The sequence below is a fragment of the Zingiber officinale genome, chromosome 4B (assembly GCF_018446385.1).
Source record: "Zingiber officinale cultivar Zhangliang chromosome 4B, Zo_v1.1, whole genome shotgun sequence".
In the NCBI taxonomy this organism is placed as follows: Eukaryota; Viridiplantae; Streptophyta; class Magnoliopsida; order Zingiberales; family Zingiberaceae; genus Zingiber; species Zingiber officinale.
In genome coordinates, this window is record NC_055993.1 from 39294607 (window position 1) to 39306984 (window position 12378).

At 34.5% G+C, this 12378-nt stretch overlaps 1 protein-coding gene across 1 annotated transcript; it reads left to right on the forward strand.

Annotated features, from left to right (window-relative positions):
* Positions 1-304: 304 nt before the first annotated feature.
* On the forward strand, positions 305-1108 carry LOC121978215 (B3 domain-containing protein Os03g0120900-like). Its single transcript, XM_042530592.1, has one exon. It carries the CDS (start codon positions 305-307, stop codon positions 1106-1108), a length of 804 nt encoding a protein of 267 aa, XP_042386526.1.
* The last annotated feature ends 11270 nt before the right edge of the window (positions 1109-12378 follow it).

Below are 12378 nucleotides of genomic sequence, written 5' to 3' on the forward strand. Positions count from 1 at the left end.
CTCTATATCCTATGCTCTCTTCTCCTACCTTTCTCCCTACATCTCTTCTCTTCCTCCTCATCCTCCCATTGGTTCTTCTTTTTCTAATCCCTGCAATCTGAAGAAAAACAAAACCCTAGTCTCTCTTTCTCTCTATCTTTCTCTTTCTTTCTAGATCTGCAAATGAGATCCATGTTAGATTTGTGATCCATAATCCCTTCCCTTTTCCTTGTTCCCCTCATGCTCGTTCTAGAAGAAGAAATGGTATAAAGAGTCAGAAAAAGAGATTAATGCTTATATATATATAAAAGATATAGCAGAATTAATGGAGAGAATGATCCCCTTCGCTTCGGCTTCTTCCTCATCCTCCACGCCTTGGTCAGCGTCCTCCTCCTCCTCCTCTTCCTCGGCTGTGGGGGCGGCCGCGGCGGCCCCTGTGGTGGAGTTGGAGCACATGTTCGACAAGGTGGTTACACCCAGCGACGTCGGGAAGCTGAACCGCCTCGTGATCCCCAAGCACTACGCCGAGAAGTACTTCCCCCTCGACCCCTCGACTGCCGCTGAGGGGGTGCTGCTCCGCTTCGAGGAGTGCCTAGCCGGCGTCGCAGCCTCTTCTGCCGTCGGAGGGAAGCAGTGGCTGTTCAGGTACTCGTACTGGAACAGCAGCCAGAGCTACGTGATCACCAAGGGCTGGAGTCGGTTCGTGAAGGACAAGCAGCTCGACACTGGCGATACCGTCTCCTTCAGCCGCGCGGATTCCGGCCTCCGCCTCTTCATCGACTGGTCCCCGCGGAGGCCACCGCAGCAAATCCGGGGGCGCTTCCCGCCTATCCCTCGCTCAGTGATGGCGCAGTGGGTGGGGCTTTTCCGGCCCGCTGGGCAACTGCCATCGGCCTACAACCACCGAGGAACGTGGTACTCGTATTACCATTCGCGGCCAGGAGGAGGCCTGGGGCCGCCGACGCCACCGCCGCCACCGCCCCTGCAGCAACTCGGAATCAGAACGGCGAGTCAGGCGGAGCGGAAGCGAGTCAGACTGTTCGGCGTTGACTTGGAGTGCTCCGAGTCAGAGACCTCTCCTCCTGCAGATCCGCCGGCGCTGCCTAAACCCCCTCCGGGCAGAGGATGAAGGAAGCTAGCTCTTACAAATCTAACGACATTTTGTCTCCGCAGGGAGAAACTGCAATACAATATCCTTCAAATTAATGCTGCAGAAATTCTTGATTTGTGATTAGGGTTTTGACTTGTAGCTGTCATTCTTTTTTCATTTCTTCCATCTCGTGGGAACACTGAGGAATGATGATGATGATATATGATGATCAGAGAAACAAACAAGAAAATCAAAAATCATCTACATGATGAGCTTAGCTTGTTTGTATCTTAATTATCTACTCCAAGCACTCTCTCCTCTACCAATTAATCATGAGAGATCAGATGTAGATAATCAAGCTAAAGTGTACATCATTTCCAAACTTATCTAGTTAATTATCACAACAACTTCAAGGATAAAGATCATATCTCTTCGATCTCTTCAGTATTCTTCTTCTTACTTAACAATTGTTTCTTTTCTTTTCTTTTCTTTTCTTGCAGTCCTGATGTATGTGGATATGAGAGAAACACAGTGACGAAGATCTTTGAGGTTACATCTCTCTTTCTCTCTCTCTCTCTCTCGTTCAAATTTTTAATCTGCACAAATATATTTATGTATTGACAAGATCTCTCTCGCTTTCGGCTGATAGATCCGCAGCTTCCCAGTAAGACTAGGTTAGGCTTAATATTATATATTACTCAGGAATTAATGAATTGTTTTGGATTTCTTTCACCATTTATTTATACATATGCAGAGATCATCTTGATTTGCGCAGACAATTCATGGATGTGACGATCTGCGATCATGTCATTTAGTAAACCTAATTGATTTGGACGTCACAATTAAAGAAGAATTGATTGCAGTTATATATAAAAGTGAGAAGAGAGGTGCAGGGTTAGGGTTTTGGGCGCTGGCTTCTGCAGCGTACGTTCCTGTAACACATTTAAAACCAGTACAAACCTACTCAAAAGTGCCCTAGCTTTGAGTGAAGCCCTACGGATTAAATGAATATTAAATTAAATAATAATAACCAAAAAAGAGGGAACCGGTTCTGCAGCTCAACATATATTATATTATATTATTCAGAACATTTCTTACCTTCTACTGTTTGGTTAGAGGAGTGGAGTGCTTAGTTCTAATTTGATCATGCTCGAAACACTCTTGTTACTAGCTAGCTAGTTAGGCTTTAAAGCCCTAAATTAATGTTCAAATATCCATCTGCATCGATCAGAGGAGTTAGAGAGACAAGAGATCTTTCTTCCTGTTTCATTATGCATACTTAGCTTAGATGTTTCTTCAGAAAGGAAAAGAAGACTCTCATGTTCAAAATAACTGTATATGTTCTAATTAAGGACTGATAATCGTCACATTGGTGAAGTTTTGGAAGTTGAGTTGCATGTTGTTGGTTAGTCACCATGTGCAGGTTGATGCCAAGTTTCAGAACTTCATAAAACAAAAAAGTAGATAAATAAAACTCAACTAGTTTCAGCCAAAGTGGACTTTACATAGTTATTTCTTTGTCAACTTGTCTGGTTTGGTGAGATAAAATATTTTGGAAACCCTATCAAGTTAAGCATGTGCTAATTGATGGGGCTTGGTGTGATTTGAAGAACATTTAGATATTAATTCAAATCACTTAGATCTTGTTTTTTTTGTTGAACCTACAAAATCCTACAACACTATGACCTTTTCCGTCTATTTAAGGCTCTATATATATAAAGCACAGTTCGAATCCAATAAGCAATTTGTTTTAGAGTTTTTTTTTTTTTGGTGTTTATTTGTGATGTGTGTTTGTTCTTTTTGATTAAAGAGTTCTTTTCCTCCTCCTCCTCCTCCTCCTCCTCCTCCTCCTCCTCATCATCATCATCATCATCATCATCATTATTATTATTATTATTATTATTATTATCATTATTATATCACCTTCTTAAAGAAGTTAACAATCAATATGGATATCTGCTTGTTTCTGAACCACATTTCTTATTCAAAGAAAAACTAGTTCATCTATCTAAACAAGGTTTATCCCACTATTTAGTCAAGTATAAAATGTACATTAATGTGCAAGTCATATACTCATAATTAAATACACAAACAAACAAAATTTATAAACAACGCATCTATGGGAAAAAATAGTAATTACAGATAATTAAAGAATAAGTGAAGTAAAAAAAAAATAGTGATCACAATTATCTCATAAGTTTTATAAGGTGATCTATAGTTTACTCGTAAATTAATAGTAGTCCTTAGCGCATCTAACCCTAGAATTAGGAGTAAGATTTTGTTGGAAACATATTTATCCCCTTACATCACAGCATTATGTTAGTTAATATCCACGCAGTTCTTCATGTGGTGATTGTTTTACCATGCAACAGCACAACTTATTTAGTTTTGTGTGTGTGTGCGCACGCGCGAGATGTATAGAATGATCCAGTTCATTGTTATCGTAGCGCAGACAAACATCCAAGATGAAGATAGCTAGTTATTGGCACTTGTGCTTTAGAGCATGGTGGGCATGGTTACAATATAACATTGGATGACTTTCGCAAGGATATGGGTTTCAATAGTACATGAATGGCCAATGTGATGTGTTGGATGCAATAGGCTTGTTGGCATTAACATTTTTCTAATTTTAAAAAATTGCTATTTAGAGCTTTAAATGATTAGAGTGGCCTAACTATTTATATAAGTTAATTACTTGACAACATAATTCGCTATTATATTTTGTATACTTATTCATATTAATATTTTAAAAAATAGAAAAATTGTTATTTATGACATTGAATGACAAGGTATATCAATTCAAGTATGCATCTATCTAACTTAAAGTAACAACATAGATCATGAAAATGTTCGCATTTCACTTTGTACATCAAACGTTCTCATCTCATTTTATACATCAAAGTGGGAGATTGAAGTTAATTAGTGGAGCAAAAGATGATATCATTCATCCCAAGTGGCTGAGTATAGCAAATCTTAAGGTAAGATATAGATAGGAAAATCAAAGGGACATTTTATCTTAGCGTAACGACTCTTTGTATGGAGGAGGTTAAGCACCCAATGAGGTATTTTGCATCCATTGAAAATTGATCTCAAGATCTATTAGAACAAACATTCATATAGATATCAATTGCATCAACATGTGGAGATGAGTTTGAAGTCAATTATGATTGCATTGCAAATTGAAGTCAATTTTAAGATTCAAATTGATATTTTGAAAGCTTAGGAAGATAGTTAATTATTTTTAATAATTAAAATATAAAATACAATTCCAAAATAAGAATAAATTTTAAGTTTTTAAATTGATTTTGAAATTGAAAGTAAAAGGATTTGAAAATCAAAAAAAAATTATGATATTGTCTCTAAATTCAATAATAATCTTGAAAATATATACTAGTTTATGAAATTATTCAAATATAGATTTATAAATTATTTTAAATTTAAAATTAGATTTTGAAACTATATGGAAAAAGGGAAATTATTTTTCCAAATATTTATCAATTTATTAAATTATTTGTAAAATTGAAAACAAAAATATTATTATTTTTTAAATTTTAAATTATTTTTCTAATTATTTTAATTTATAATATAATTTTTACATTATAATTATTTGAAGAATTTAATGTAGATTTTCCTAATTGTTCGGAAATTCAGAATTAATTTTGAAAAAAATTTCTCAACTTTTGAATTTTTTGGAAGCTAACAATTTAATTGAGAAAGTATTTAAACTCTAAATTTATTTGTTGAAATATTTTAAAATTTTAAACTAAGCATGATTTTAGAAAAGATAATGATCTGATATTGGCTTGATTAATATTTTATTTGAATAAATATTCTAATACTAAATGTCTTAAAATTGATTGAAATGAATAAGGTCTAAAGTACCAATTGGTTTCGTATATCTAATTTATACTGATTAATTTTGGATTGATCAGTTTGGCTTCATAAAAAATTTTCATTGACTATCAGAATAAATCGACAAGTATTCGCAATGGGCGACTCATCACTCTAACGTTCTTTAGTCCATCGTTCATTAAATAAAATTCATCCATTAACTCACAACTCATACATAATTACTTCAAAAATTTACAAGATAACCTGTAGCTCTACCATTATCGCTGGGCAAAATACTTCTTAATCAAATCTCTTCTTTTACACATTATACATTGAGATTGTGATGTAAGTTAAGGCATTATGAATCCAACAAGAGTATAGATTTCATGTCTACAAAGTAAATTTTAAATTTTCCATTTTTATCCAAATGGAATGCGATGGGTAATGTTTGAGTATTTTAGCTCAGAAGAAGTACTTCAGTGTCAAAAAGAATATATCGTTGAAATACATCAACTATTGTTTTTTATACGTACTCAGCCAGTTCTTACTATCCGATTAATATTAGAGGTGGTCTATCCAACTCTATAGATGTTTCTTTCGGCCACAAGGTAAAATAGGCAGAGAAGTACAAATAGGTTCTCACAGACTGCTCAGTATCACAATTTTTTCAAGCTCCTCAGGTATAATGTATCCTGCGTGATATTTGAACTCTCATTGTATAGGAGTAAGTCTCACCTCTTAACATCTCACTATAGCCCTGGAGTAAAATATTTTAATTATTATTTTTATATATCAGGTATCCAAATCTTACAACACAATTAATTTTAGAATAGATGATCTGACCCTATTTTTTGTCCACCAAGTAAATTCAGGAAGTGTAATAACTCCTAACATGGTGCATTGGTGCTCCAGCTTCACTAGTACTTCAATCATCATAAATAGCCTTGCATGGGAATTGAACCCAATTTGCTTAGAAAATGAACCATGTCTCCTACCACTACACTAAGCCCTAGGGACCAACTATTTTTTTTAGTTGGCATCATGTATATTCATCTTATACCGACTAATCTTAGGGATGACCGGTCTAGCCCCCAAAAGTTTTCTACTGCATGCCCATCAGAGTAAATCAGGAAGTGCTCGCAATTGACAGGATATCAACCTAATGTTCTTAGGTTAATCGTCCATTAAGAAAAATCCATCTATTAATTCGTCGAAGTTGAGACTCAATCCTTAAATGTCGTATGAAAAAAATGATGACTACACAGGTCGTCCATGAGGACTAACCCGACCGGACCAAAATGAATTCAAATATTTGATTTGAATATTTGGAGGGAGAGTTTTTCTTTCTTATAACCTCCTTAATCCCACTTTCTTGGATAAAGGTATATATGAAATGAAAAGGGAATAAAAGGAGGAGACGTTCTTACCATGAATTCATTCCATTCTGCAAACCACCATATCACAATTTAAACATTTGGATTATGAGAATTGATCTCTTTCCATTTGTGAACGGTATCTGACCATTGAGGTCGAATGATGTTTTATTTGATTTTTTGAGTTCATTTTCCACCATTGGTATCAGAGCTTCAATTAGTCAAATTTCTAACTTGATTTCGACACATTTAAATAAAATATGAGTTCGAAAAGCCTGAAACTCCCGAAAAGCTCTCTCTATGAAATTTGTAGTGGGCCTAAATGAACATTTTCAATGTCAGATCAATATCTCAAATAGTCAGGATTTCTGCCATCGTCGGGCATTGCGTTGGGAGATACCAATCGCCGCGGAGGTCCTGAGCCATGGAGGAAAAGAATGGCGCCCCCTCGCAAACCCTTGCCGACTACGCATCAAGCGAGTCGCCGGGAAATCACGATTTTGCGTTGTGGTTTCCTCCTGAGCTGACAATGTCACAACCACATTGTGGGTATCTCCCATAGCCGACGATCGTGTCATAGAGGAAGGGAACCGTCGCCATTGGCTGGTCATGGTGTGGCTACGGAGAAAGAAAATTGTGGGAAGTGAAACTTAAAACTTAAAACCACGTAAGTTTTCCTTGTTTTATTTTTTTCAATTAAAACATGTTGCAATTAATTGGAAGTATTGATTCACGGGTGTAATATATTCTAATGGGAAGTGAAACATTACATGCTGCAACAATAGTGAAATATTATGTTTCAATTAATTCATGTGTTTAATTGGAATTACACTTTATGATTTATTGTTTCAATTAATTGGGTTTTGGTTTAGATTTGATCAAATAGACATTTAGGTTTGTCTGTGTATCCAATCTAATATTTTTTTTCTTTCTCATAGTATAGATATGGCTAGAATTAAACAAACTCTTAGCATCGTTCGGGGAGCAGCTAAAGTTGCCTCGGGAAGAATAATAAAGTTGCATATGTTTAAGCGTTATGAAATGAATCATATACACATCATTACCTCGACATCTTAAAGTTTGGGAGGAGAAATATTTATATCTTTTACATTTGGGTCATTATTTTGAACTTACTGATATAGTTTGAATTCCACGAGATTCTTTGCCTGGATGTTGGAAAAGCATAATTGATGAAATACTTAACTAAAGTGGATCGACTATCTGCCTTGATGCCAGGGTCGTCTCAACCATTTTTGAGGGCCTAGGCGAAAAAAAATCAAAGTTTAAAATTTTGACCCGTGCCAAGATTTCGATCCTGGATCGGAATGATACGGTTTTGGTACTATATCGTGTTGTGCCGATATAATTTCGATATTTTTTAAATATAAAATATATTAATTAAAAACTAAAATATTTAATATAAATATTTAAAAAATAATCTTTTAAAAAGAAAAAGATATGAAAATAAATAAATAAATAAAAATTTTATTATAATTTTTAAATTAAAATAAATAAAATATAAAATTAATTAGATAATTTTATTAGGGTTTAATAGATTCTCTTTAGATTATCTCTATCATAACTAGGAGTTTATTAAAATAATTAACCTAAGTTTAATTAAAAAAAAATTTGAAATCCGACACCACTCGAGAGCCCACACGACTTTGGCGCTGTCGCGGGGTTGCCTGACCAGCAATGGCCGTGGGGATTGCGTGACTCCTTCGGCGCGACCACGTTGGTCGTGTGACCCCTCTGTAGTGATCGCAGGGTCGTACGATACCTCCGCGATGGCAACGGAAGGGTTATGTGACCCCTCCACTACTGTTGTAGGGTCGAGTGCCCCCTCCGTTGTGACCGCGAGGTCGCGCAACACGTCGTACCTGTCGTGGGTGTGGTGCCGAGGTCCTGCCGGTGCCGGTCGCCAAGCGGACGAGACCTTTCGCCCGTTTTGACTGTTTTGCCATGCCACTTTAAACCATGAAAAAAAATTAATATTTTTTAAATAAATATTATTAGAAATATTTAATTTTATTAGTTATAGCAAAAGGTGAAATTTACCACCCTAACAATCCAACATGACTGACCCTACAAGCATATGTAAGGAGATAAATCGGGAAGTTGCAGTTGGTCACTGCGGGGAGAGTATTTTTCTTGGTTTTGCCGAGAAACGACATCTTGCCCATTGTAACAATATCTATTATGTATTAGTCAATTCAACTATGTCCCTCGGGCGATATTTATTTTTATTAGTAAAATTTAAAAGGGTAATTTCATATATTGCTAATGATTATTTATAGAAAGCAGTGGCCCAACTAGGCCACATAGTAATAATTTTATCTTATGTCAAACCTAAAAAATAAAAAATATTTTATATTAACTAATTTAGAAACAAGTAATAAATTATTGTAATACTATTAATATACATTTTAATTATAATTTTTTAAAAAAATATCAATTATTTTTAACTCCAAGGAGGTAAAATTATTGTGTGACTTAGAGGAAATAATTTTGAGTACTAGATATAGTCACTACTTATAATATACGCTTCCTCGAAATCCATTATTAATGGGAGCTTCGTGAACTAAACTGTTTTTTATCAATTTTAATTTTGATAAATTATTAATAAAATGTATTTAGTAAAAAATATTTAGTTAGAAAATATGTGAATTATTAAAAAATGAAAAAAAATTAAGAAAGAAATAATACTACAATATTAAATATGTTTTTAACTTTTGAAAAGTATTTTTATAAAAAAATATTAATTAAGTATAATCAATAAATATTTTTAATTTATTAACAAAATTTAATTTTGATTAGTAAATTAAATTTTTAACAGTAAAAAATTTAAAATTACTAATTAAATTTTAATTAAAAAATAAAAATAAATTACCAACCAAATCTAATTTTAATAGTAAAAAATTAAAATTATCAATTAAATTTAACATGAGTAAAAAAATAAAAACAATCCAGATTTAATCTATAAAAAATTTAAAATTTTTGACCAAATATAGTTTAGCTAATAAAAAATTAAAATTACCGATGAAAATAAATCTCGACTAAAATTTATTTTAACTATAATTTTAAATATTTAATATCTAAACTCATATGTTTTTAAATTAATATTTATATTTGATATATATATATATATATAATTTGTGGGCCCAATATAATAGGGGCCCTATGCATAGGCCTTAATGGCCTATGCCTTGAGCCGGCCTTGCTTGATGCGATAGAGTCTTTATTGATTATGAGATGGAGGAAAGAGATTTAACTCAAGATGAATAAGTCATTATCCAAGAGAATAAATTCTTAATGGTACTCGTCTCTTACAGTTCGCTCCATTAGACAAGCTCTCAAGATGAATGGCCAAGATGATAATCTGCATATGTAATGAAAAGAAATTAGATTTTATTTAAAATGATAACTAGTTATGGTGTATGTTTATTTTAAAATTTTCACATGAATATAATATGGCATATGTAATATAGTTTATGTTTTATTTATATTTGAATACAAACATGAATAGTAAAGTTTGATGTTAGATTATTTTAAGACATGTTTATCTACATATGTTTATTTGGAATCTATTGAGATATTCTAAGTTATGTGGGTGTTTTATGTGGGAAGAATTTGAGTGATTCTCACCTAAAATTAATTGATATTTTTTTGTAGTTTGAAATTAAATTTATGATGATGCAACATTAGGATTGTAGATGATGATTGGAAACTTAGTGAGCTTTTGAGTCTAGGCCTTATGTTAAATCATCATAGATTTAATTACAAATACATAAACTAATGTGTATATTTTAATGAGCATTAACATGTGTTATTGTGTTACCACCTCTAAAAATTAAAGACCATGACATCAAAATCTATCATTGTTGATCTTAACAAAGGTGACAAACTGAATGGTGACAACTATAATACTTAGCGCCATAAGATTTCGTATGTGCTTGATGAGCAAGATGCCTTAGAGGGAATCAACCAAATCATGCAGGATCCCGGTGTGGGTGTTGAGTTTTTCGGACAGCAAAAATCGCTTTTTGTGTTACGAAAACCCCGAAATTCTCATGCCACAGATCCGTGCAAAGTTTATAAAACAAAAATTTCGTGTACGAGTTTCTCTAACCTAGATCTACACTAGATCTACAAAGGAAAGGAGGTTACCCTTGATGAGAAGCTCTTCGCGTAATCCCGCTCGTCCAAAGGTTCGCCGGATCTCGAGAGTATTAAAGTAGATACTCCTCTATATGTATCCACACAAGCAAGGAGATGGAGAAAACCAAACAAAAGGTGTGCTAGCACCTTTGATGGTCACGGCAAGGAGGAAGAGAGGGAAAGAAGAAAGAGCTTGAGGAAGAAGATGGAGGTTACTCACCAAATGAAAAACTCCCCAATTGAATTAAGTGGCCGGCCACATTGAAAAAAAAGGCTTTTAAACCTCCATGGGATACCAAGAGTCACAACTCTTGGTCTCCCTCATGAGGTGGCACACACATTGCTAGCCTTGATGATGTGGCACATCATTATTGGCCCACTTAATGCCAACTCACCAATGAGGTGGCAAATGGTCAAGTCAAACTTGACCCTTCATCTTCCTCTCAAGTCAAGTCAAACTTGACCACTTCTCTCCCATGGTTGATCTAATCTAACCATTGGTTCAAGTCAATTTTAATTTAATGAATCTCTATTCATTGAATTAAATTGATTAAATGAGTCTAAGTCCAAATTAGACTCACTTAACACATGAACCAAATTGAGTCCAACTCAATTAGCTCAATTTGGATTACTCTTAATCCAATTTGGTTCATCACATGAACCTAATCCTTTAGGTTCATCAAATGAACCTAATCTCCATCTAATTGCCCTTTGTGTGTGACCCTATAGGTTCTTATAACGTTGGCAATGCTCCTAAACCCATTTAGAAGCATAAGTAATGAGCGGTATCAAGCAACACATCATTACTACCTAAGTTATAAGAATGTTGAGATCCAACATCACCTTGTGATTACTAATTGTGACTCTTCACAATATACGACAAGTGTCCTTCTATCCTTGACATCTAGATTGATCAATGTGAGGCATAGACCGTGTCATTCTCTAATCAATCTAAATCTTGAACTCCAAGTAAACTCACTCAATCAAATGAGCTCAACATCTCATATTGACTCATTTAGGCATGGTCATGCACTTAGTGGTCTCACTCTATTAAGAATATTGATGTCTCTCCCGTCATATAGGAGGGATAGATCTCATCTACATCACTCACATCCCTCCGCACAATTTGTTACATACCCAGTAATCGTCTTTATAGTCCACCCAGTTACGGGTGACGTTTGACGAAGCTAAAGTACGTAACTCCTTATGTAGGGAACCATGGTGACTTCAGGTCCAAGGACTAGTAGTCATACTAATAGCCACATGAGAAAATATATGACACTCATATAACGATCCATGATACTTTCTCATGGCGGTCATTCAGTATACATTCTCCAATGCATACCCATGTGTCAACTTGATATCTCCATATCCATGACTTGTGAGATCAAGTCATCGAGTTGACCTACATGCTAGTCTCATCGCATTAACATTGTCCCTGAATGTTAATACTTGACTAGGAATGATTAAGAGTAGTGTTCCCTATATCATCTCACTATCGATTCAACCAATCGATTGATATAGGTAAGAACCTTCTACTCAAGGACGCTATTATACTTAGTTATTTGACACCAATACAAGTAAGTATAATAACAAAAAACAAATGCCTTTATTTATATACAAGAATATGATACAACGAGTCCATACAACAATCATCAAATGATTGGCTCTAGGGCTCTAACTAATAGTGGGGAACAAAGCTCATTAGAGGAGAGATCAAGAAGCTTACCAGGCATGGAAAAAGAAAGATTCCACTGCTTGTGCTATTTTGGTTAGCTATATAATTGATGATCTCGTCCATGAATATGAGCAACATCCTACTACTCATGACATTTGGGTGTACCTAAAGAAGAAGTATGGAGGTACTACAGTCACTCGTCTCAGGCAATTAACTATCAAGTTTGACACTTACAAGAAACTAGTTGACCACAACATTAAACAACATTT